At 30.3% G+C, this 27,069-nt stretch overlaps 5 protein-coding genes across 5 annotated transcripts; all 5 read right to left on the bottom strand.

The window, feature by feature from the left end:
* Positions 1-328: 328 nt before the first annotated feature.
* On the bottom strand, positions 329-6,099 carry LOC113867894 (receptor-like protein EIX1). Its single transcript, XM_027503402.1, has 2 exons — positions 2,288-6,099; positions 329-620 (listed from the first exon to the last, which is right to left on the bottom strand). Exon 1 carries the CDS (start codon positions 5,796-5,798, stop codon positions 3,714-3,716), a length of 2,085 nt encoding a protein of 694 aa, XP_027359203.1. The 5' UTR covers positions 5,799-6,099; the 3' UTR covers positions 329-620; positions 2,288-3,713.
* LOC113866620 (receptor-like protein EIX2) lies at positions 2,327-3,694 on the bottom strand. The gene has a single exon (XM_027501436.1). It carries the CDS (start codon positions 3,692-3,694, stop codon positions 2,327-2,329), a length of 1,368 nt encoding a protein of 455 aa, XP_027357237.1.
* LOC113866619 (receptor-like protein 19) lies at positions 5,821-6,435 on the bottom strand. The gene has a single exon (XM_027501435.1). It carries the CDS (start codon positions 6,433-6,435, stop codon positions 5,821-5,823), a length of 615 nt encoding a protein of 204 aa, XP_027357236.1.
* A 16,002-nt stretch (positions 6,436-22,437) lies between these two features.
* LOC113866617 (receptor-like protein EIX2) lies at positions 22,438-25,193 on the bottom strand. Its single transcript, XM_027501434.1, has 2 exons — positions 24,617-25,193; positions 22,438-24,338 (listed from the first exon to the last, which is right to left on the bottom strand). Exons 1-2 carry the CDS (start codon positions 25,191-25,193, stop codon positions 22,438-22,440), a joined length of 2,478 nt encoding a protein of 825 aa, XP_027357235.1.
* A 38-nt stretch (positions 25,194-25,231) lies between these two features.
* On the bottom strand, positions 25,232-26,491 carry LOC113866616 (receptor-like protein 12). Its single transcript, XM_027501433.1, has one exon. It carries the CDS (start codon positions 26,489-26,491, stop codon positions 25,232-25,234), a length of 1,260 nt encoding a protein of 419 aa, XP_027357234.1.
* Positions 26,492-27,069: the final 578 nt, after the last annotated feature.

Below are 27,069 nucleotides of genomic sequence, written 5' to 3'. Positions count from 1 at the left end.
TATCCTCGTCTGGGGAAACAGTATCATGGAAGAAGAGGTGAGAGTACAGTACAGTTTATAACTTTTTTTAGCTACAGAGTGTTCTACAACCACTTCTACAACTACAGTGTTAACTAGTTTCATAACTCAAAACACAGTGTCCTAATTAATTAGCAAGAACAACCACTTTTTTTATACCTTCAGTTTTTTTGTATTCCTAAATTTTAATTTCAAAAACAACAATCTTATAAACCACAGTTTCATTTAGAAATATGATGCTTTAAATAACATGGATTAAGTAACACAAGTTAATAATGAAATAAGTTAACAAATCTTTAATAAAACATACAAACAATTATTTTTAGGAGATTAGATTATTTCTCTAAAAGTGACTAAATAAAGAATTTGTAAATTTTTAAATAATTAAAACTTTATTTAATTCAATTAACTATAATTAAAGATACTTAAACACATGATATTTCTAAATAATCAAAACACACAAAATATAAGTATATCCTATTGATAAAGAAGAAACATAATTGCTTGCAGCTTGCTCCCTCGTTACTTGTAGAAAACTTGCTCTAACCAAGAATTACAAGCTCAAATATTGGATATGCAAGAGGATGAAAGTCTTCAAGAGACTGACAAATAAGAAGAAGAATGTGAGTCACTGAAATGTATAAAAGAAACAAAAACATGTTGAATTGCTTCCAGAAAATATTAAAAAGAATCCTATTTAAAAAAAGAAAAATAACATTAACATGCTTCAAGAATTTGAACAATAACAATATTACTAAATTGATAACAGTCATTACCTTATAAGAAATACGTTCATCACAATAATATTAGTATTCTTGCACATTTTATTAGACTTATAAGAAAAGCATTCACCTAATAATATTAGTATCTTTAAGTAACGAGAATCAAGATTTTTTTTTTTTAAGTTAAAATACATAGTTAGTTCTGGTGGTTGACACTTATTTATAAATTAATTTTTATACTAAAAGAATTTATATTTTATTTTTTATAAGAATATTTTGTAATATTTAGTCCTTGTCAATGTCATACTATTTAAAAAATATGACTCAATTAATAGTAACTTTTATTAATGTTATTATATTACATTTCGTTTCCTCTGCAAGCTTGAAAATAAAAATAAAAACTGATAGCATTTTTCAACATTTTTTGACACGATTTAATCTTCATCTCCACATTTTTATTTTTATTTTTCATAACTATTAAAAGATATTCATTGGATAAGTTACAAGAATTAAAAAATAACTAAGTTATAATTTAGATTAGGTATTACCTATGTAACTCATTAACTTTAAAACACAAAGATAAAAAAATCTTAAAAATGAAAAGTAATTACTGAAATTGTGAAAAGCGATACAAAGATTAAGAAAAATGAGAGAAGATAACAAGAATGAGCAAAGAAAATTATGAAAACTTATATATGTTAAACTTTTGGTTAAATTGATTAGCTAGTCTCTATAGTTTCTTTAAAATTTTAATTAGGTTTTCCTAATTTAAAATCTTTTAATTAAATCATTATAATTTTTTTAGTTAAATTCTTGATAATTAGCATTATCTTTATAATTATATCTGTTAAGTATCAATGACGTGATATTTTTTTAATTTTGTAATTTTTTACTTTTAATATTATTTTTTTAAATAATTTTTTTTTAAATTTTAAATTATATTATTATTGGATGATATCTTTGATATTAAACTATTGACAATACATTTGAATTTTACATATTGTTAGAGACAAACTTACAGTAAAATTTCTTTTGATGTTTTACTAATTTGTTATAATAAAATAAGTATATAAACTTGGTCTAAAAACATGAATTTACAAAAGAAGTTAGACTCTAAACTTAAACTTTTTGAGGAGTAATTTTCAAGAGTTTTCAAAGTTTTAAGAGTGATTTAAAATCTTTTTTTTTTCTTTTTTTAGTGTTTTTTGGTTTAGAATATTTTGATACAAATATTATTTGTAAAGTTTATTTTAATTAATAAAAAATAATATGATAATAAGTATTGACAAGTCTGATAATGTATATGATATTGTAAAATTCTTATTGAATAACCGTTTTTATGAATTAAGGGTTTCTAAATTATCTCATGCCTAATTCAAAACTATTTTTAGATTATTAAAAAATTAATTATATTAAAAGTTAAAAAAATATGAAATGTTATAATCACAACTAATATCACTCCGTAATTTATTAAACATTTTATTATAAAACTGTATCCTATAAACAATTTACTAATATTCTAGAATAACAATAAAAATGTATATTACCTGCTAACCTTTAGCCATTATTACCAGCAATGCTCTGGATCAACGCCTGTACTTGATAAGTTTAATTGCAACCATGACATAAACAGAGTCTATGAAATTGTTCAAGAACTTGAAATAAGCATGCCTCCAAGAACGCTTAATCAAGATTGAGCCGAAGATCCCCCAAAAGCCTATAACAAATCCAAATGTCATGCTAATGTAAAATCCACGAGTGAAGAGCGAATCATCTTTCTCTTGAATTGGTTCTTGCGGTGGTTCCCCTTCAACACACAATTTCTCAAGTGGCGCCCCACAAAGATCAAAATTATCTTCATAACTGGAAGCATTGAAACTTTGTAATTGTGTACCAGTTGGAATTGCTCCTCTTAGATGGTTATGCGACAAATCTAACATGGTGAGTCGATCAATTTGAGTAAGACTCCATGGAATTGAACCAACAAATTGGTTTCTTGATAAGTCAAGAAATTCAAGTGATGCAAGCTTTCCAATATTTGAAGGAATTTCTCCTCTCAAATTGTTTCTTGATAAATTCAATGAAATCAATGCAAATAAATCCTCTATTTCTGCTGGAATTTCTCCTGAGAAGTTGTTGCTAGAGAGATCAATGCTTTTTAAAAGGAAAAGCCCATAATTCGTGAACATTTCTTCCGCACCTTTCCACATTAAGATTGCATTCAAATCATAAGACCTATTTCCCCTCATATAATTAGCGTTGAAAAAATATAAATGATTTGGATGATCCTTCGAGGGAGTCTTTCGAGCCATTGAAGTGAAATTTTGGAAGCATTTAGGAATTTGTCCAGAGAAATTATTGAGTGAGAGATCCAAAAGTTGAATGCTTTTTAGATAACAAATTTGTAATGGCAAACTTCCAAAGAATTGATTCCTTGCTAAGATTAAAATTTGCAACACTTGCAACGTGCTTCCAATCCAAGTAGGGATAGGTCCTGATAATCCATTTTCTGCCATATCTATCATTACTAACTTTGTGCAACTTCTCAACGAGAAAGGAATTTCCTCTGTTAAGTTATTGTTTCTCAATAGCAGTGCTTGAAGTTGAAGAAGTGATCCTACTGAAGTAGGAATCTTTCCTGAAAATTTATTATGACTCAAATCTAGATAAACTAGTGACTTGAAGTGGCTCCAACAATCTGGAATTTGTCCAGATAATTGATTGTTTGAAAGGTCTAGACTGTATAAAGTATCGGCTACACCACTGGCACATAAAAATGAAAGAGAATTTGAAAATTTATTGTTTGATAGATCAAGAAACGTTGAACGTCGTAGAAATGGTGGTATTGGACCTTCAAATTGATTCGATGCAAGAATTAGAGAATATTGAAGATTCTTTAGTGGAAAATTTGAAACTACACCTTTGAGATTGTTGTGTGAAATATTCATTTCCATCCACTCTTGCGACGCTATTTTAGCCCAAAACCAACGTGGAACAGTATCTGATTATTCCAGCATCAGAAATGTCAATAGTGGTGTAGTTATTTTGTGTTTGCAACCATTTGGGAAACGCTGGACCTAGCTTGCAAGATCTCAATCTGATGATGGCCAACTGAAATGGTGGGACCCAATTGTGGGTAAATGCCAAGGCCAATGAGTTATCAGACAAGTCCAATGAGAATAACTCAGACATATTAGCAAAGTGGGAGTCAGTGATCACACCTTTCATAGAGTTTGAATTCAAATATAAACTCCCTAGTTCTGTTGGAAATTTAACATCTTTAGGAATGGTCCCATTAAGCCTGTTTTCACTAAGATCCAATTCTTTCAAAGATGGGAGCAGTGGACGGAGGTTGGGCAGAGTGCCGTTGATTTGATTCATGCTTAGATCTAATTCTTGCAATGAGTATCTAGCATATCTTGACAAGTGATGGATTATCGTTGGAAGCTCTTCACTCAAACTATTATTGGACAGGTGCAGTGATTGCAAAGTACCTGCATTTTGTAATGAATTTGGAGCTCCACTCTCTTTCTCCAATTGATCGAATGATAATATGCTGCTTTTAGGTATCTTTACACTTAATCGATTCCCTGAGAGCCAAACTCTTTCGAATTTCGAAAACATTGAGAAGTCAGATATTGTGCCCTTGATTTTGTTGCCATTGAGCTTTATTTCTCGCAGTGAATATCCAGAACACCCAGAAAAGTGACTAAATATCCCTTTTACTTCTTCGCTCAAACTATTATGAGAAAGGTCCAACGAATTCAAAGTACATGTGCTCCCAAATGATTCTGGAATTCCACCTTCTAAGGAGTTCCATTGGATCGACAAAGACTCCAACTGAGGGGGCAATTTGCTACCATCAGGTATTCCATTTAAATTATTTTCAGAAAGATCCAATGTTTTCAAGGTTGAAAACATTGAGAGGTCAGGCAACGTGCCATTGATTTTGTTTTCTCCCAGATCCAATATTTGCAGGGAGTATCTAGCACACCCAGATAAACGATGGATTATCATTGGGAGCTGTGTATTCAAATTGTTAGAAGACAGGTCCAATGAGCTCAAAACACATGCGTTCCCAAATGATTTTGGAATACCACCTTCCAAGGAGTTCGATTGGATCGACAAAGACTCCAACTTAGGGGGCAATTGGGTACCATAAGGTATCTCTCCATTTAAATTATTTATAGAAAGATCCAATGTTTTCAAAGATGAGAACACTGAAAGGTCAGTTAAGGAGCCAATGATTTGATTAATGCTCAGATCCAAATCTTGTAATGAATATCTAAGACAACCACCAGACAAATTATGAAGAATTGATGGAAGATCTTCAATTAAATTATTTCTTTGCATGTTCAAAGAACGCAAGGTGCATATATTCATGATGGATTTCAGAAATCCACCCTTGAGTCCGTTACCTGAGAGGTCAAGCCTCTCAAGCGACTTCATCCTTATGCCAGAATGAGATTGGGAACCCTCTAAGAGGTTACCACCAAGGTCAAGCTCAATAAGATTTGAACTCATGTTTGACACCCACTGGAATATCATGGATGATGTGAAGGTGTTTTCAGAGAGATCAAGGATGGAAAGGGAAGTGGAAAAATTGAAGTTCGAAGGAGTCATTGAATGGAGAAAATTATCGGAAAGGAGACAGCCAGATAACCTTAATTCTCTTAGCTTGGGTAGCTTAACAGTCTTAGTAGCAAAATGATTTGATGGGAGAGCCTCTAAGAGGTTATTAGCAAGGTCAAGCTCAATAAGATTTGAACTCATGTTTGACACCCATTGGAATATGATGGACGATGTGAAGGTGTTTTCAGAGAGATCTAAGACAGAAAGAGAATTAGAAACATTGAATTTAGAAGGCTTCATTGAAAGGATAAAATGATCGGAGAGGCTACAATCAGATAAACTTAGTTCTTTTAGTTTTGGAAGCTTGCCAATCATTTGCAGCCAATGATGAGAACCGTTGAGATTAGATATAGAGACCAAATAAAGTTGGGTTAAAGAAGTGAGATTAGACAGCCACTGACCTCCACCGTGATTCCCATCATCCATTTTGAGAGCATTGTCATATCCATCAAGATAACAAGTTGAACAGGTTCCCAAGCTGAGATGGTATATTTCCTTCTAAATAATTGTCACTGAGATCAAGATGCTGCAACATGGAGAGATTTCCAAGTTGATAAGGGATTGAACCCTCCAAAGAATTCCCAGCAAGATTTAAGTATTTCAAATGTGGGAGAGACCCAAATTTACTTGGAATTTTTCCACCAAAACCAGCATACGAGAGATCAAGGGATCTCAAGTTGTTAAGAGAAGAGAAAAACTCTGGGATATGAATATCTTGAAAATTATTCGAACTGAGGTTCAAATACTGTAATTGTTGCAACTCCATCAATGACTTGTGGATCTCACCGCGGAGTGAATATTCTTCATTGTCATTATCTCCGTGAAGGTCGAGCATGAGTACGTGGGCAGTAAGGTTGCTGCAACGAATTCCCTTCCATTGGCAACAATCTGGAGTGGTCCATGACGAGAGCATGTTGTAGTCAACCACAAGTGTAGCCTTGAATTGAAGGAGAGCTTCCCTCTCTCTTTGTATGCATCTAATTGGCTGTTTGGCAGAGACAATCTGCAACACCAAACACACCATCAATATGCCTTTCATCATTTCTAAACAAACTGAATTCATCGTTGACATCACAATTTAAGTGATCGATCAAATTCACTGAATACAAATAGATTGATTATGGTGAGAAGTTGTATTGCCAATAGCTGTATATATATACACTCATGAACTATGGTTGAATCGGACAGTTGCTGTACTATTCCAAATCAATGGATTTTAACTTTAAAATTATAACTAATATTTTAATCTTCATGTCAAGAATTTTATCTCGTTTTCTTATATTTTGTCAAAATCTTTATTATATTTTAATCTCTATCATTATAATATAATAAAGCATTTAAATTTTAAAGAGTATCAACTATAACATAAAAATTAAATATATAGTAAATTAATTTTTAATTAATATAACGTCATAACGCTATATTTTTTTTAATATTCAGATTATTCTTACGAATATGATTAAAATAATTTTAAATAAGATATCAACTAAAATTTTATTGAATATTAAAAGATGAAAATGTATAATTAAAAAAGAGATCTAAATGTAATTCGTTTAAAAGAATTTTGAATTATTTAATTTAACTCACCAAGTATTTTTAAAAAATTCCAATTATATTTGTTTTGGTTGAATATTGTTGTTATGTGTAAAGAACAAAAAAAGAAATTATAAGATCGAAAATTAAGATGGAACTTTTATATTTGTACTTAATAATCATGTGTGATATCTTTATGAAATTCAGTATTGGTGTTATGCCGACCGAGCTACCCACGGTTTATTTTTAAAAAAAATAAATAAATAATTATATATAAAATAATATTTTGCACATTTTTTCTTTATATTACTAAGTGTTTAAAGTAAGAAAAATTTTCTAAGTTATAAAATCCTATTGGAGGATCTACCTTTCAAGGAGATTTGGAGAATCACATAACTTCTTCAAGAAGGTCATATTTTGAGCAGTTTTGACAGAACATGAAGACACTAAAAACTGTTTATAAAATAAGATTGACAGGAAAATATTCTAAGTCTACAAGACTGAAGGTCTTTCAAAAAGTTTTTAAGGATTTTTACGTCCCTTACACTTAAAACTGCTCAAAAAATAGGACTAACAGAAAAATATTCTAAGTCCCACAAGACTGAAGGTCTTTTGAGAATTTTTTGAGGATTTTTAAGTCCCTAGCACCCAAAACTGCTCAAAAAATAGGACATACAAGATAATATTCTAAGTCCACAAGACTAAAAGTCTTTTAAGGAGTTTTTTAGGATTTTCAAGTCCTGACCCCAAAATTGATCAAAAAATAGGAACTGACAAGAAAAATATTCTAAGTTCACAAAACTAAGCGACATCCCAAACTTCCCTTAGATTACTTGAAAAATAGAAATTAATGAGGAAATTAAGTCAACGAAACTGAATAAGCTCTCAAATTTCTCCTAGAATTGATCGAAAAGTAGAGACTAAGGGAGAAATTATTCTAAGTCCACATGACTGAATAAGCTCTCAGATTTCTCCCAGAATTGGTCAAAAAGTAGAAATTGAGGAAGAAATTATTCTAAGTCCACAAGACTAAAAGAGCTCTCAAATTTCTTCTAGAATTGATTAAAATGTAGAAACCGATGGAGAAATTATTCTAAGTTCACAAGAGACATGATAGAGCTCAAAAAGTGATATCGAAAGAGTTACAAAGCTCAAAGTAGTTATCAACGTTTAACATCAGTGGAAGGTTCAAGACACGAAGAAAGATTGTGGGTGATAGCAATTATGGAAAAAGCCTCAACTGACAGCACGATCATAAGCAATCGTAGATAATGGACAACAACAGTTGAAGGCAAGCACGTATGGAAGACGATTGTTGAGCGGTGCTTGTGAAAATAGGAGATCGGGGATGGTTTATTTGCTTATAAATACTGCAATGCTTTACATCACCGTGGACGACTTTTTGCACCCATACACTGCACTTAAAAATTTCTCCACGCTGAAACCCTGCATCGCACTAGACACCAGCTTCTCGGATACACACAATTACTGTTGTTCATTGTTGTTAAGGAGTTGTACGTTTATGTTGTGCACATTTAAGTTTCTTCCTTTGTTTTCAGTTGATTTAATTCGCTTATTTTTGTAACACCCTCTTTTTCATTATTCAGTAAATTATGTTTTGTTTGATATTAAGTAGTATTATAATACATTTAGAAGAGAGTATGAATTATTTTGGAAGGATTCTGGTGCAGGAGGTCTCGCTCAGGCGAGGAAAATATCACTTAAGTGAGACTGAGTGCCCATGAAGATGATGTTTTAGGATAATCTCGCTCAAGCAAGATACGATAAATTCAGCCCAATTGTCATCTCGCTCTAGTGAGAGTGATCTCGCTCAGGCGAGATGGGTCGCTCAGGCTAGGACTCACAGGAAAAACATCATGTCCTCTAGACATCATCTTGCTCAGGCAAGATGGAGCTCGCTTAAGCGAGCATATCAGAAAATGTTGGGCGAGACCACTATTTGCATATATCGCGCGCGGTACTAAGGGGTATTTAAGAGATTTCCAGAATGAAAATTTTATTTCATTTCAAACTCACGTTCCCTTCTCGTTTTCTCTGAACTCTCTCTTCTTTTCTCCAAAGAAAAGCCTTAGAAACTCTGGTTACTCTTTAAATATGAGCTTAGACGTTGAATCTAAACGATTCCAAGTAAGTTTCTCTGGATAAAACTTTATTTTCTCTGATCATTCTTTATATTTTTCATTCTTTACGGATATCTCTTGGTACTCAAGAGAACTTCTATATTTGAACTATAATCTTCGTCAATATCTTTCCGTAAACTAAAGTTGAGGTAAGGAGGGCTCTATTTTGTCGTTATATTACAGTATTTATTTTGTGCTCATTGGAGCACTGTTACATGAACATTTCATAAAAAGATGTGGTTGAAATACACACACACACACACATATATATATATATATAGTGTGAATAATGGTTGAAATATGTTTGTTTGACTGCTTGAACTAATTAGTTATTACATGCTTATATGCATTATATGATGAGTATTTAATATGAAATATTATTAAACTTGCTAAGTAATTATGATGTGATTTGATAGAATATGTCTGGAAGAAATTTTATGATAAAGTGTGATACTGATCTAAAGGATTTAGTAATTGTAAATATATTAAAAAGGGGTATAAGTGGAATAGATTTAGTCTGAAAGTGCTTTACTAAGCACGGTCTTATGAGTAGAAAAAGAAAAGGAATAACTCGAAGAATGATTTTAAGTGTTGGATATGGATTGGATGTAGTATAAATAGTTACAGAGATACATTGGGGGCATAGAGTCCATAGACGATGAAAAATCTAGGAAAAATGTAGGGTGGTGAGTAACATTCGCGTATGTGTACATGCTCTTTTTGAGAGCGAATATGCCACTTAGCTTCACACTTATTTCTTGAATAGACTCTTAACTATACCTTTGTTAAGGGGTCCATTATTGTATACATTGTATCTTTATGCATGGGCTAATCGGCGACTATTTACCTAATTGAGTAAGCCCTCAAGAAATGCAAGAGACATCGATATCTGTAATCACAGTGCACTATGTATTGGAATGAGATAATGGATAATGTATAATAAATTGTTAAGTTGTGAATATGTTTGCAATATGAATAAGTGTGAAAATGAATATATTGTATGTATATTGTAAACTATGATTATGTGATATAATGATTTATAAATGATAGAATAGACACTCATCCTTACTAATATTTTTAGGAAAACAGGATGACAGAGCCTTAGGGAAGAGTTAGACTAATAGATAGTTCAGTACATAATAGGCTTAATTATGTATTTAATAAATATTAAAAATTATGTTATTTTAAGTTTGTTGTTATTGTTGAAGATGTACCTAAGACTTTTATTATGTTAGAGGCGAATTTTTTTTATAGTATCCCTTTCGATTTTTCTAGGAGTAGATTACATCAGACCTTATATATTTATATCTATAGTGGTATTGTTAGAACACTAGCAGCCCTCACCTATTTATTCATATATAACGATCACGACCATCTCAAAAGACTGTCCAGATGGACCTTTGAGCGAGTGACTGGTACAGAGGTCACAGTTGATTCAGGCGATCGTTACCTTGAATCAGACGATGACCTTAATTTTGAAGATCTGGCAAAGATAGAGAGCTGACATGAAATTGACTAAGAATGGGGTCTTAGTGTTGAATTGTATTTTGAGGACTAGTCTGGGACTTAAATCTATTTATATGTGTAATTATTTTGTCTATGTAAATATTATCTTAAGTCTCATATTATGATGAATAGTTTGTAAATTTTTATATTTGATATTTGTAATATATTCATGTTTTCCAATGAGAATATTTAATTCTGGTTTATGATATTTATTTGTTATTTGTTATTATTATTGTTGGACCATTAATATTGCAAAATATGAAAATTTTGTATAAATAAATCTATCTAAATGAAAATTTGATTAATTTGCTATGATAAAGTCCAACACACACAAGAATTGGTGTTTTATTTCAAATTATTAAAAATAAAATATGCATTTTACGAATTTAAAATTTTAGGATATTACAGTTTCTATTGCTGTAATTTAGTTCTATTTTACGTTTCCTGTAAAATTTTTACTTTCAACTCAGTTCTTATGTTGTTATTATTCACTATTTTGGTTTAGTATTATTTTACAGCGTCAATTTAAGCATTGCATTTAAACAGCACATAAAAAAATTTAAGAGAACCTAAATTTAGTCCTTATATTGCTTTTGGATTATTTGTTTACAAATTATTTTTTTTTTATAAAAACTAAGTAATTATATCTTCAATTTGATGACAAATAACTAAGTTTTACAAAATATAATTGATATTTCAAGAAAAAACTAATCTGACACCTTCAAAGTGGTAATAGACATGAAAAAGTCTCTAGTCAACCCGTCACATACACAATATGTGGTTGGTTTATCACTGTATCGGACTCGAAGGACTTTGATATTCAAATTTAAAAAGAAAAAAACTCCTTTGCTGTGTACAGAAAATAGGACAATAAAAATTTCAAATAATTAATAAATTTAAATAATTCAATTTAACAGCTGTGAAAACCGATAGACCAGGAATTACTCAATATTTTTTTAAACTTTGACCTTGTTGATTTTTAAAAATTATTACTTTTATCCTTTATTACTCAATACTTTTCTTATGAATTATATATATATATATATATAGTTATTTTGCCTTTTAATTTATTTTATAAAATATTCTTTACCAACAACTAATAATAATAATAATAATAATAATAAAATCATATGTAAAATTATTTAATTTTAATTACTATATCTATACAGAAAATGTTTATGTAAAAATATGCATATTATTGCAATGTATATTATTCATATGCATATTAATCAAATGTTAAATTTTTAAATTATTTTTAATAAGTCAATGTTTTTTTACTAAAACAATTAATTTTGTTGAATCTTATTTGTCTTTCACAATGTATATTATTCATCCTCTTTTTTAGAATTACATTTTATTTTCTCTCCCAGATCTTCCTCTCCTTTATCTTTCTATTCTTAATATTTTTCTTCTTTCTTGTCCCACTCATGTCTTTTTCTTTCCTCTATCCTTATTTGTCTTTCACCATTATTGCAAAATTTTCATTATCAACTGTGGACATCTCATTATCCATTGGAAAACATATTTCAGTTCAAAATATATCTAACTGCATTTTGATAAATTTCAAATTTTATAAAAAAATAATTCAATAATATAAGCGTTCAAATTTAATATTTAATGTCAGTGAATATTTTCTATATAATTATTTATAAAAATATAAAAAATTATTCTTGAATTATTAACTTGTATATATATATCAAATCTATACAATAGAAATCAACAAAACAAAATTGTGATATACTTTAAAGACTTTATAAAAAACCAAAATTGTGATGTAGTCTTTAAAAATAGACATTATTGTCTCCTTTTATATGACATCTAGAAACCTAAGATGCACAGACCTTACATGTAGCTTTTAATGGTTCCACAATACATCAATAATTTTGTGATAGGACCCATATAAGACTTAGGAGAAAAAAACAAAAGATTTTGTGAGTTTATGACCGAAAATGATCAAAGTTGACACATATGAAAATGTATGCATCGAATACTTTTTTTTTTCATTTTTAATTTAAATATAGAATTTATTCATTGATAAATTGTGAATATCAATCTGACATATCATCATAAAAAATATTAAATTCTTCAATTTTTTTTGAATTTTGCATATTCAAATATTTCTTAAAACTAATTGTATATAAAATAAATTATAGTCATAATAAATTTTTAACATAATTCATTTTAAAAAAATTTGATAGGAAGACTATTTCAAGTATTTTTAAAAATCTTACATCGAGAATATTGAATTTTTTTTATATTTAGCATAGATACTTGAAAAAGTTAAGAAATTAGCATTTCATGAGTATTTTTAATTAATTTTTTTTAAATATTATCATGCAAGGGATAAAATATAAAATTTTCATGAAAGTATAATATTCTCTACAATACAACAATAAAATTATATTTATCAATGTTCTTGAATATAAAAGTATAACTTTTACTATTTTATAATCGCTATTCAAATTTTTTAATGATAACTTGTTATTATAATAGAAGATTATTTCAAATTATCATTATTCAAATTTTGTAACTTAAGGAAAACATCATCTAATATCTTTGTATATACAATTAATTTAATTTACTTCACACATATCTTCATATTATAATTGTTTATATTATTTATTTTTAAATTTAAATTTAAATTTTTAAATTTTTAAATAAACATAATTTTGTGAATAGTGTAATAAAACTTATCAATTATCATAAAGTAAAATAAATATTTGAATACTAGCAAAATTAAATATTTGAAAAAATATTATTAATGTTTTTAATTAATAATATTAAATCAAACACAATATGTAAATATGTTTTTTTAAAAAATTATTATTTGAAATTCTAAAAAATAAGACATATCAAACATATTTTTAACATTTCAAGAAAACAGAAATCTTAAAAACACATAATTTTAAAGAAAAATTATTAAGATTAGTAAAAGCATATGATTTACTAATTTAGATACTTTTTCTGTTAATTTTTGAGTTATTTTATTTTATTTCTTATTTTGTTCTGTGTTCAAGGTACAAGGTTTATGATTATATTAAACCATTTTTGTATAAGAAAGGGATAAATGAGTTGAAGTCAATGATGCAAATGGCTTATTTGCAAACTATATTAAATAAAACAAATTACATACCTTATCCTTCAAATATATGCATTTTTCAACAACAATAATTGACCACAAAGCTTTGTCCACATCTGTTAGTAATTTTAAATGAAGAAATAACCATCCTAATACCTATACTCAAGGATGGAATGAACTTTTTATATTATGTTTAAAATCATTAAGAGGAAGAACAAATTTATTATTCATATTTTTACCCACTGTAGCCACTTTATGAGTAGAACATTCATTAGGAACCATCACCATTAAGAGATGTTTTAAAAATATTCATGGTTGGAATAAATTCCACCTTTGAGAGGAAAAGTGCTACTCTTTGAAGTCTGGAAATATCTAAACAATTAGAGGAAGAGACATTATTTGAGGAAAATGATGTTGAGTTGATGATTTCACATTTATACCTTCAATTTTCTTTTATTCCTAAAATATAATTCAAAATCCATAACTTTATGAGCAAACATGTTATTATGAAATATGATACTTTGAACATGTCTTATATACATCATATTTTAATTAAATTTTATGAGGCAACTCAAATAGATGTTATTTAAGTAATGAAATATGTTAACCAACATACATAAAAAAATAATTTAAAAAAATTAAATTATATTTAAAAAAAAATAAAAAATTGCAATTTTTTTAATGACTAAAACTTTATTTAAGCCGAACAACTATAAACAAAGTTATATAAGCACATAATATTTCTAAATAATCAAACCACACAAGACAAGACATAAGTATATCCTATTGATAAAGAAACATAAAGCAATTATTGTTTCTAGCTCATTACATGTAGAAAACTTACTCTACCCAAGAATTACAAGCTCAAATATTGGATATGCAAGAGGATGGAGGTCTTGAAGGAGCTGAAAAATAATAAAAACATTGTGAGCATCTCAAATGTGTAAATGAAAAGAAAATATGTTGAATGACTTCCAAAAAATATTTTAAAAATACTATTTAAAAAAATAATAACATTAACATGTTTTAAAATTATGAAAAATAACAATATTATTAGATTGATGACAAATTATGTTCATCGCTTTGTAAGAAAAACATTTATCACAGTAATATTGGGATCTTATACATTTTTTTAAAACAATCAGGTAATGAGAACCAAGGATTTTATTTTTATTAAGTTAAAACACATATTTAGTTCTTGTAGTTAACACTTATTCATAAATTAATTTTTATATTAAAATAATTTATATTTTATTTTTTATACAGGTATTTTTTTTACTTTTAATCATTACCATTATAATTCTATTTTAAAAATATGATTCAGTTAATAGTAAATTTTATTAATGGTGTTATATTATATTTTGTTTTTTATGCAAGCTTCAAAATAAAAAAGGAAAATAATGTATTAATTTTATTATTAAAAATGAAAATAAAAATAAAAATTGAAACATTTTTTCTACATGAATTAATCTCCATGTGAACATTCTCTTAAAAAAATAGTTATAACTTTTAAAATATATTTTTTTATTGGATAAGCTATAAGAATAAAAATAACTAAAATTGAATTTAGATAAGGTATTAGCTACAAACACCAGCTTTAAAACACATAAGGATAAAATATCTAAAAAGATGAAAAGTAATTAATGAAATTGTACAGAATAATACAAAGATTGAGCAAAATGAGAGAAGATAAAAACAATGAAGAAAGAAAATTACGAGAAAAAAATTAATGTGTGTTGAAGGATATACACAATGTGTTAGTCTCTATAGTTCCTTTAAATTTTTAATTAGGTTCACATAATTTAAAAAAATTTAATTAAATCTTAATTAATAACTTTACAATTTTTTTAGTTAAATCCTTAATAATTAGAATTATTAAAGTTTTGAGAGTGATTTAAAACTTTTTTTTTCTTTTTTTGGTGTTTTTTGGTTTAGTATATTATGATACAAACATTATTTGTAAATTTTATTTAGTTAATAACTGCTACACTAACATAAACATTGTCAGCTACAATGTTGAAAAACTTGAAATAAGTATGCCGCCAACAACGGATTAAACTCCCCCAAAAGTCAATAACAAATCCAAAAGTAATTATACTATGCTATTAGTTTATCAAAAAACATTTATCAGTTATTATGATTTACAATTTAATTATGAAAAAAGAGAAGAAAGTGTAAATTTACAATAGCAACTAATATTACCTTATCATTTGCAAAATAGTTATTTTTTTAAGTTAGTATTTGAAATAATTTGTCAGGACCATATGATTAATAAGTATAGTATATATCATGCATGAAATGACTTTGTTTATAGGTTCATAATTAAGAAATTTTCTTTTGTTTATTTATTTGGGTTACATGACTACTATAACATTCCTATTGTTATATTAATTAAAATTACATGGTTATGATAAATATGTCTGTAAGGGCATGTTGGAAGAATTTTGAAGTGTTAGAACTTTAAGTCTCTCGTTGGAGCGAGAATGATGCAGTAAAAATGAAACAATTTGGAACATTCTTGCTGTAACGAGGATGTCTCATTGCAGCGAGAATAGTCTCATTTTAGAAAGAGGTCCTTCGCTATAGCAAAAAAGTGCAGAAAATGGAATGCAATTTTATTGATATTTTTGCTGTAGCGAAAGAGAGGCTCGCTATAACAACAATCTCTCGCTGTAGCGAGAGTATCGTGATTCTGAGGGTATTTAAGAGTTTTCATGCTTAGAAAACTTATTTCTTAATCCATTTCATGTCCTACCTTCATTTTTTGTAAATTCTCTCTACATTTTCTATGATAAAACCTATCCAAATACCAATTATTCTCTGAATACGTTCGTTCTATCTTGGAGAAGATGATGAATTAATCGCTAAAGACTTAGCGCAAATTGAGAGCTGATATGATATAAATGAATAGTTTAAGGTCCTTAGTGTGTAAGAATGAGTATGAACTGTTGTAAAATTTTATATGTTATGGATAATGATATGTAAATATTAATTTGTGATATGTTTCATGCAATTATTTTCTTAAATTTGTTTTGTATACGAATTAACTGTTATGAAAGGTTTTATCCTTGTAAATTTTGATCAATCGTTTTAAAAAAATGTTAGTTATTCTTTCTAAGATTTTATGAAAATGAATATATTTAAGATAAAGAAATGTATGGTGTTATAAATTGGTATCAGAGCAGTTCATCCAGACCAGACTGTGGTATGGGACTAGTTCGCTTGTGTTGTGTACTCATAGTTCTTGTTTTACTAAATTGTGAAGTGAATGTTTGATGATATGATTTGTTGGGTATCAATTATGTGATTAGTCTGAGTTAAGTATATTCGTGTATATACGAATAATAGGGTGATAAGTTATTTGATTCCTTTCGAGATTAAAGATAAGGCTGGTAGAGGTAGACTTGCTGGTGCAACAAACGAGCTCCTGGCGTGCATGACTTAAGTCTTAGAGACTATGGCACAGAACCAGGGTGCTGAACCAGATGAATATCGAGGGCTTTCCTTATTAACCAAACACAACCCTCCGAGGTTTGAAGGGAAATTCGACCCAGAGGGAGCCCAAAGATGAATAACCAATATTGAGAAAATTTTCAGTGCTATGGGTTGTCATGAGGAGCACAACGTGGTTTATGCCATCTATATGTTAGCTGGAGAAGCAGAAGACTGGTGGAGGTTTGCCAACCAAACTCTGCCACAAGAGGATGGATATATATCTTGAGAAGCATTCAAGGCAAGCTTCGTAGGAAATTATTTCCCCAGAAATTTCAACAAACAAAAAGCCAGACAGTTCCTTGAACTAAAATAAGGAAATATGTCTGTAGGGAAATATGCTGCCAAATTTTATGAGCTTATGAAATATTGGCCTCATTTCCAGCATGAAGATAGAGATGAAGATTTATATGCCTAGTTTGAGCATAACAGTTAGTGTATTTCAACTGACTAATCTGCCAACTTTAGTTAGCAAATGTAGAATTTTTGAGACAAATTCTAAGGGGAAGACAATGGGTACAAGAGTTGGAGGCCCAACGAGACAAGACTAGAGACCTTCAAGGTTCCAAAGGGGACCTTATCATGAAGCTAATAAGTTCCAATCAAGAGGGGTTATCTCTCGTGAAAGCAACAGTGGTGGTTCCAATGTCCTAAGAGGTTTAGTTAAATGTTTTAGATGTTAAGGACCTCATATAGTAAGAAATTGCCCACAACCACTATCTGCTTGTAGTATTTGTGGAAGAATAGGATATTTCGCAAATACTTGTTGGTCTACTCCTCAGAGAAGTGGAAGTGCCAGTAGAAGTAACAAACTTATATCCAGAGGCAGTAGTGGAGTAAAACCAACCACACAGGGCAAAGTGTTTGCTATAAGCAGGGTCAAAGCGTCAAAGTCAAATGAGCTCATCAGAGGTAAAAGTATAATAAAGGATAGACTTTTGAATATTTTGTTTGATTTTGGTGCTACTCATTCATTTATTTATGTGAATTGTGTGAAATGTCTTGGTTTGGCTGTATCTTCTATGTCGCATAATGTTGTTGTATCTACTCCTACTGACAAGCCTGTTGTAACCTCATCTGTGTGTTTGGGTTGTCCCATAATGATTTGTGGTAGGACTTTCGAAAAAGATTTGATTTGTTTACCACTTTTCCAACTGGATGTTATTATAAGAATAGATTGGTTGTCATCCAACCATGTTCTATTAGACTATAAAGAGAAAGTTTTGATTTCAGTGATGGTATCTTGAAAAACTTTGAGCCCTTGAGTGTGAGTGATTGGAGTAATGTGATCAATGCCAAAGCGTTTATGGTATTATTCTCATTAGAGGTTGAAAAGAGTGTGAAGAAGGAAAATATTCCAGTAGTGAAAGAATTTCTAGAAGTTTTTTCAAATGATGTAGCAGAATTACCATCAGAAAGAGAAATTGAATTTGCGATTGATCTCATTCCGAGAGCAAGTCTGATTTCTATAGCACCGTATAGAATATCACTTGTAAAATTGGCTGAAGTAAACAAGTAGGTAGAGGAATTATTGCAAAAACGATTTGTGAGACCGAGTGTATCGCCTTAAGGAGCACTGGTACTCTCAGTAAAGAAGAAGGATGAGAGTATGAGAATGTGCGTAGATTATCGTCAACTGAATAAGGTGACGATTAAGAACAATATCATATATTCCAGATTGATGATTTGATGAATCAATTACGGGGCGCTTCAGTATTTTCAAAAATTGATCTATAATCTTGTTATCATCAGATTCAAGTAAAGAATGAGGATATTCCTAAAACTACTTTTAGGAGTACCTAGTTATGCTCTTTGGTGTAACTAATGCCACAACCGTGTTCATGGACTACATGAATAGAATTTTTCATGAGTTCTTAGATAAGTTTGTGGTGGTATTTATTGACGATATCTTGATTTACTCCAAAACTCATGAAGAATATGCTAAGCATTTGATGATTGTTTTGCAAATATTGAATGAGAGGCAATTGTATGCCAATTTTTCAAAATGTGAATTCTGGCTTCCATAAATACAATTCCTGGAGCATGTAGTGTCAAAGGAAGAAATTATGGTAGATCCAACAAAGATAGAGACAGTAGCTCAATGGCCAAGGCCTACTACTCCCACAGAGATTCGTAGTTTTCTAGGATTGGCCGACTACTATAGGAAATTCATTGAGGAATTTTCTAAAATAGCATTTCCTTTAACGAAATTGACCAAAAAGGGAAAAGACTTTGAATGGACGAAAACATGTGAAGTTAGTTTTCAAAAGTTAAAGGAGAAGTTGACATCGGCTCCCGTGTTAATTTTTCCCAACCTAGAACAGAAATTTGAAGTGTATTATCATGCGTCGGGGCAAAGTCTTGGATGTGTTTTGATGCAGAATGGAAGAGTAGTTGCTTATACTTCAAGACAGTTGCGTCCTCACAAAGTTAACTACCCTGTCTATGATCTGGAGTTAGCTGCTGTGGTGTTTGCGCTCAAGATATGGAGATATTATCTCTATGGTGCAAGATTTAAAGTTTTTAGTGATCATAAGAGTCTAAAATATTTGTTTGATCAAAAGGAGTTGAATATGCAGCAACAAAGGTGGATAGAATTTCTAAAGGACTACAATTTTACGTTGTCCTATCACCCAGGAAAAGAAAATGTAGTTGCAAATGCCCTAAGTAGAAAGTCTTTGCACATTGCAGACATGATGGTAAAAGAGAAAGCATGATTTTGGGATGGAATTATGGAATGAATATGAGTATTGGATGGATTGATGTAAATAGTTATAAAGATACATTGGGGTATAGAGTCTAGAGATAATAAGGAAATCTTGAGGAAATGTAAGATGGTGAGCGACATTCATGATTGTGCACATATTATTATTGAGTGCGAATGCGCCACATGACCTTACAGTCGTTTCTCGACTAGACTCTTTACTATGCCTTTGCTAAGGGGGCTCATGATTGCATACGTTGTATCCGCATTACATGAGCTAACTGGAAACTATTTACATGATTGAGTAAGACCTCAAGAACTGTTAGAGGCATCTAATGACTGTGATTACAGTGTAGTGAAAGTGCGTATTTGAAAATAGAATGATAAGAATATGATAAAATTATGTGAATGTATATGTTAGAAAGAGAATAATTGATATGTGACATAAAGTGATGATTATTGCATATTTACAATTTTGAAATCAGTGATATGATGTAACTGTGTTATGTTTGAAAGGTAGAATAGTTGCTCACCCTTACACCATCTTGCAGGTAGTAAAGATGACAACCTATCCCATGCTGATTGATGTAGTAGATGTTTTTGCTAGTAGTAGATTAAACTATATTTTTAGTGAATATAGACGTGTAGTACATTTGTATTTTAGGGTACAATTTGAGGAAAATCAGGAGTATACATTAGAAGTAGTCTATAATTATGCAGTTCCTTTTGATTTTCCAATCAGTGGTCAAATTTATCAATCTCTTAATTTTTATCTATACCAAGACCTAATAGCTACACATTTGAGAGATTTCCTAATATAGAAATGGTGGCAGACTCTGGTAACACCTATCTTGGAGAAGATAATGAATTAACTGCTGAGGACTTAGCAGAAATTGAGATCTGAGATGATATAGATGAATAGTTTAAGGTTCTTAGTGTGTAAGAATGAGAATGAACTGCTGTAAAATTTGATATGTTATGAATAATGATATATAAATATTAATTTGTAATATATTTCATACAATTATCTTCTTAAATTCATTTTGTATATGAATTAACTATTATGAAAGGTTTTATCCCTATAAATTTTGATCAATCGTTTTAAGGAAAAGTTGGTTATTCTTTCTAAGATTTTATAAAAATAAATATATTTAAGATGGAAAAATATAAACAAAGTACTAAGGTTTCAGAGTTTGATGCAACATTTCTTCCCTTAAAACGTGTTGAAACTACTTATCATTTACATTGGAACTATTTGGCCATGATCGGATAAGAGGTTTTAGTTAGCTAGAGTTTGATGCATATTGTTTCATTTAATAACTTTTTAACATAAAAAATGAGATTTATGCATATCTTGAAAATTGAAGCGATTTTCATGTAATTTAAGCTTTATAAGTTCAGAATATTTTTATCCTCAATATGATAGAGTAGCAATGATTGATTCATTGATTCACAAATTTGTCTTTCTAATTTTTTAATTCTTAAAAAATTGAAAGTAGGTACGTAGTGAAATATTAACTTTCTTGTAGCAAATATCTTTAACTAATTTTTTTTTGTGGAAACAAAATTTTGAATATAAAACTATTTAAGTAAACTATTATTAAAATATATGGTATTTTATATTTCATTATAAGCAAAACACTCCTAAAATAGAATTTTCGTGGGTATGTTCACAACTTTAGTCTATTCAAATATTCTATTTCAAATAACTATGTTTATATAGTTTTTATTTGATCTTTTATTTTTAATTTATATTAAATTAGTCTCCCAATTTTTTGTTTTTTTTTTCAAAAACAACTATCTTATAAAACCAGTTTCATTTAGAAATATGATGCTTTGAATAACATGTAAATCATGAAATAAGTTAACAAATCTTTAATAGAACATACAAACAATTATTTTTGGAGATTAGATTATTTCTCTAAAAATGACGAAATAAAAAAAGTTGTAAATTTTTAAATAACTAAAACTTTATTTAAGCCAATTAACTATAATCAAAGATACTTAAACACATGATATTTCTAAATAATCAAAACACACGAAATTGCTTTCAATTCGCTCATTACTCGTAGAAAACTTGCTTTGACCAATAAAAGGATTAACAATGTGAGTCATTGAAATGTATAAAAGAAATAAAAATATGTTAAATTGCTTCTAGAAAATATTAGAAAGAATCCTTTTTTTTTTAAATAACATTAACATATTTCAAGAATTTAAACAATAACAATATTACTAGATTGATAATCGTTACCTTATAAAAAAAACATTAACATATTTCAAGAATTTAAAAAATAACAATATTACTAGATTGATAATCGTTACCTTATAAAAAAAAACATTCACCACAATAATATTAGTATCCTTGTACATTTTCTAAGACTTGTGTGAAAAACATTCACCTAATAATATTAGTATCCTTAATTAACGAGAATTAAGATTTTATTTATTTATTTTAGGTTAAAATACATATTTAGTTCTTCTAGTGAAAACTTATTTATAAATTAGTTTTTACACTAAAAATAATTGTTTTAATTTTTATACAAAATGAAGCATAATTAAGCATACAAAATGACAAGGATAATAAAACATTATTACCAGCAATGCTCTGTATCAACGCCTGTACTTGATAAGTTTAATTGCAACCATGACATAAACAGAGTCTATGAAATTGTTCAAGAACTTGAAATAAGCATGCCTCCAAGAACGCTTAATCAAGATTGAGCCGAAGATCCCCCAAAAGCCTATAACAAATCCAAATGTCATGCTAATGTAAAATCCACGAGTGAAGAGCGAATCATCTTTCTCTTGAATTGGTTCTTGCGGTGGTTCCCCTTCAACACACAATTTCTCAAGTGGCGCCCCACAAAGATCAAAATTATCTTCATAACTGGAAGCATTGAAACTTTGTAATTGTGTACCAGTTGGAATTGCTCCTCTTAGATGGTTATGCGACAAATCTAACATGGTGAGTCGATCAATTTGAGTAAGACTCCATGGAATTGAACCAACAAATTGGTTTCTTGATAAGTCAAGAAATTCAAGTGATGCAAGCTTTCCAATATTTGAAGGAATTTCTCCTCTCAAATTGTTTCTTGATAAATTCAATGAAATCAATGCAAATAAATCCTCTATTTCTGCTGGAATTTCTCCTGAGAAGTTGTTGCTAGAGAGATCAATGCTTTTTAAAAGGAAAAGCCCATAATTCGTGAACATTTCTTCCGCACCTTTCCACATTAAGATTGCATTCAAATCATAAGACGTATTTTCCGTCAGATAACTCGTGTTGACAAAATAATGTTGATGATGCTTCGAGGAAGTGTTTCGAGCCATTGAAGTGAAATTTTGGAAGCATTTAGGAATTTGTCCAGAGAAATTATTGAGTGAGAGATCCAAAAGTTGAATGCTTTTTAGATAACAAATTTGTAATGGCAAACTTCCAAAGAATTGATTCCTTGCTAAGATTAAAATTTGCAACACTTGCAACGTGCTTCCAATCCAAGTAGGGATAGGTCCTGATAATCCATTTTCTGCCATATCTATCATTACTAACTTTGTGCAACTTCTCAACGAGAAAGGAATTTCCTCTGTTAAGTTATTGTTTCTCAATAGCAGTGCTTGAAGTTGAAGAAGTGATCCTATTGAAGTAGGAATCTTTCCTGAAAATTTATTATGACTCAAATCTAGATAAACTAGTGACTTGAATTGGCTCCAACAATCTGGAATTTCTCCAGATAATTCATTATTTGAAAGGTCTAATTGGTATAAAGTATCGGCTACACCGCTGGCACATAAAAATGGAAGAGAATTTGAAAATGTATTGTTTGATAGATCGAGAATCGTTGAACGTCGTAGAAATGGTGGTATTGGACCTTCAAATTGATTCGATGCAAGAATTAGAGAATATCGAGGATTCGTTAGTGGAAAATTTGAAACTACACTTTTGAGATTGTTATGTGAAATATTCGTTGTCCTCCATACTTGCGATGCTAATTTAGCCCAAAACCAACGTGGAACAATATCTGATATTCCAGCATCAGAAATGTCAATACTTTGGTAGTTATTTTGTGTTTGCAACCATTTGGGAAATGCTGGACCTAGCGTGCAAGATCTCAATTGTATGTAGCTCAACTGAAATGGTGGGACCCAATTGTGGGTAAATGCCAAGGCCAATGAGTTATCAGACAAGTCCAATGAGACTAACTCAGACATATTAGCAAAGTGGGAATCAGTGATCACACCTTTCATAGAGTTTGAATTCAAAAATAAACTCCCAAGTTCTGTTGGAAATTTAACATCTTTAGGAATGGTCCCATTAAGCCTGTTTTCACTAGGATCCAATGCTTTCAAAGATGGGAGCAGTGGACGGAGGTTGGGCAGAGTGCCGTTGATTTGATTCATGCTTAGATATAATTCTTGCAATGAGTATCTAGCATATCTTGACAAGTGATGGATTATCGTGGGAAGCTCTTCACTCAAACTACTATTGGACAGGTCCAGTGATTGCAATGTACCTGCATTTTGAAATGAATTTGGAACTCCACTCTCTTTCTACAATTGATCGAATGATAATATGCTGCTTTTAGGTATCTTCACACCTAATCGATTCCCCGAGAGCCTAACTGTTTTGAATTTTAAAAACACTGAGAAGTCAGATATTGTGCCATTGATTTTGTTGCGCTCGAGATTTATTTCTGGCAGTGAATATCCAGAACACCCACAAAGTGACTAAATATCCCTTTTACTTCTTCGCTCAAACTATTATGAGAAAGGTCCAACGAATTCAAAGTACATGTGCTCCCAAATGATTCTGGAATTCCACCTTCTAAGGAGTTCGATCGGATCGACAAAGATTCCAACAGAGGGGGCAATTTGCTACCATCTGGTATTCCATTTAAATTATTTTCAGAAAGATCCAATGTTTTCAAGGTTGAAAACATTGAGAGGTCAGGCAACGTGCCATTGATTTTGTTTTCTCCCAGATCCAATATTTGCAGGGAGTATCTAGCACACCCAGATAAACGACGGATTATCACTGGGAGCTCTGTATTCAAATTGTTAGAAGACAGGTCCAATGAGCTCAAAACACATGCGTTCCCAAATGATTTTGGAATACCACCTTCCAAAGAGTTCGATTTGATCGACAAAGACTCTAACTGAGGGGGCAATTTGCTACCATTATGTATTCCATTTAAATTATTTTCGGAAAGATCCAATGTTTTCAAGGATGAGAACACTGAAAGGTCAGTTAAGGAGCCAATGATTTGATTATTGTTCAGGTCCAACTCTTGTAATGAATATCTAAGACAACCACCAGATAAATTACGAAAAATTGACGGAAGATCTTCAATTAAATTATTTTCTTGCATGTTCAAAGAACGCAAGGTGCATATATTCATGAAGGATTTCAGAAACCCATTCTTGAGTCCGTTACCTGAGAGGTCAAACCTCTCAAGCGAATTCTGATTATGCCAAAATGAGATGTGGAACCCTCTAAGTGGCTATAACTAAGGTCAAGCTCAATAAGATTTGAACTCATGTTTGACACCCACTGGAATATCATGGATGATGTGAAGGTGTTTCCAGAGAGATCAAGGATGGAAAGGGAAGTCGAAAAATTGAAGTTGGAAGGAGTCACTGAATGGAGAAAATTATCGGAAAGGTCACAAAAAGATAACCTTAATTCTCTTAGTTTCGGTAGCTTAACCGTCTGATTCGATGGGGAAGCCTCCAAGTGGTTACCACTGAGATCAAGCTCAGCAAGGTTAAAAGTAATGTTCGACACCCATGGGAATATGATGGATGGTGTGAAGTTGTTGTAAGAGAGATCCAAGACAGAAAGAGAAGTAGAAACATTGAATTTAGAAGGCCTCATTGAAAGGATAAAGCGGTCGGAAAGGCTACAATCAGATAAAGTTAGTTCTCTTAGTTTTGGAAGCTTGCCAATCATTTGCAGCCAATAATGAGAACCGTTGAGATTAGATATAGAGAGCAAGTAAAGATGGGTTAAAGAAGTGAGATTAGACAGCCACTGACCGCCGCCGTGATTCCCATCATCCATTTTGAGAGCACCGTAATATCCATCAAGATAAAGCTTTTGCAAGTTGAACAGGTTCCCAAGCTGAGATGGTATATTTCCTTCTAAAGGATTGTCACTGAGATCAAGATGCTGCAACATGGAGAGATTTCCAAGTTGATAAGGGATTGAACCCTCCAAAGAATTCGACGCAAGATTTAAGTATTTCAAATGTGAGAGAGACCCAAGTTGACTTGGAATTTTTCCACCAAAATAAGAATGTGAGAGATCAAGGGATCTCAAGTTGTGAAGAGAAGAGAAAAACTCTGGGATATGACTCTCCTGAAAATAATTCCAGCTGAGGTTCAAATGCTGTAATTGTTGCAACTCCATCAATGACTTGTGGATCTCACCGCGGAGTGAATATTCTTCATTGTCATAATCTCCGTGAAGGTCGAGCATGAGTACGTGGGCAGTGAGGTTGCTGCAACGAATTCCCCTCCATTGGCAACAATCTGGAGTGGTCCATGATGAGAGCATGTTGGAGTCATCCACGAGTCTAGACTTGAATTGAAGGAGTGCTTCCCTCTCTCTTTGAATGCATCTAATTGGCTGTTTGGCAGAGACAATCTGCAACACCAAACACAGCATTATTAATATGCCTTTCATCATTTTGAAGCAAACTGAATTCATAGTCATCACAATTTAAATGATCGATCAAATTCACTGAATAGAGAAATAGATTGATTCTGGTAAGGATTTAGCAATGCCAACAGCTATATATATAATGCTCCGCGGCACTGCCAACTCAGCATGCATTAGCCAGCTATATATAACATTTCTTTATAAATTATATCTTTTATATATAACATCTCTACGGAGTGTCTTATTATATTTTTCTTCGCTTATTTTTGTTTTAATTTTATCGTTACAACATTGTTAATAATAAAATATTTTCATAAAAATTAAAATATAAGTTTTTTTTAAGTATAATACTAAATTGTAAAAGTATTAAATATAAACATAAAATATTTATTTAATTAATTATAATTTTATAAAATACACAACACTGAACTTAATTTAAAAAGACTTATATTATAACTTACTTTTATTTTTCTAACTCTTATATTTTTATTAATAAAATTTTTTAATATGTAACTATCTCAACTTATATATAATATATTTTATTTTATTTTTTAATTATAATAAAAAAAATTATATATCAATTA

This window comes from Abrus precatorius, unplaced genomic scaffold, assembly GCF_003935025.1.
Source record: "Abrus precatorius isolate BTA unplaced genomic scaffold, Abrus_2018 Scaffold5, whole genome shotgun sequence".
Lineage (NCBI taxonomy): Eukaryota > Viridiplantae > Streptophyta > Magnoliopsida > Fabales > Fabaceae > Abrus > Abrus precatorius.
The sequence above is the reverse complement of the archived record's forward strand: the minus strand, read 5'-3'. Positions and strand labels throughout refer to the sequence as shown.

Bases quoted from the DNA above. Each gene is read 5' to 3' on its own strand.
- LOC113866620 (XM_027501436.1), bottom strand. From the start codon at position 3,694: ATGGAAATGAATATTTCACACAACAATCTCAAAGGTGTAGTTTCAAAT.
- LOC113867894 (XM_027503402.1), bottom strand. From the start codon at position 5,798: ATGGATGATGGGAATCACGGTGGAGGTCAGTGGCTGTCTAATCTCACT.
- LOC113866619 (XM_027501435.1), bottom strand. From the start codon at position 6,435: ATGAATTCAGTTTGTTTAGAAATGATGAAAGGCATATTGATGGTGTGT.
- LOC113866617 (XM_027501434.1), bottom strand. From the start codon at position 25,193: ATGCAAGAAAATAATTTAATTGAAGATCTTCCGTCAATTTTTCGTAAT. The intron at 24,339-24,616 runs GTACTTTGAATT...TTCAAAATGCAG, and splicing joins AGAATCATTTGGGAGCACAT to GTACATTGCAATCACTGGAC.
- LOC113866616 (XM_027501433.1), bottom strand. From the start codon at position 26,491: ATGCTGTGTTTGGTGTTGCAGATTGTCTCTGCCAAACAGCCAATTAGA.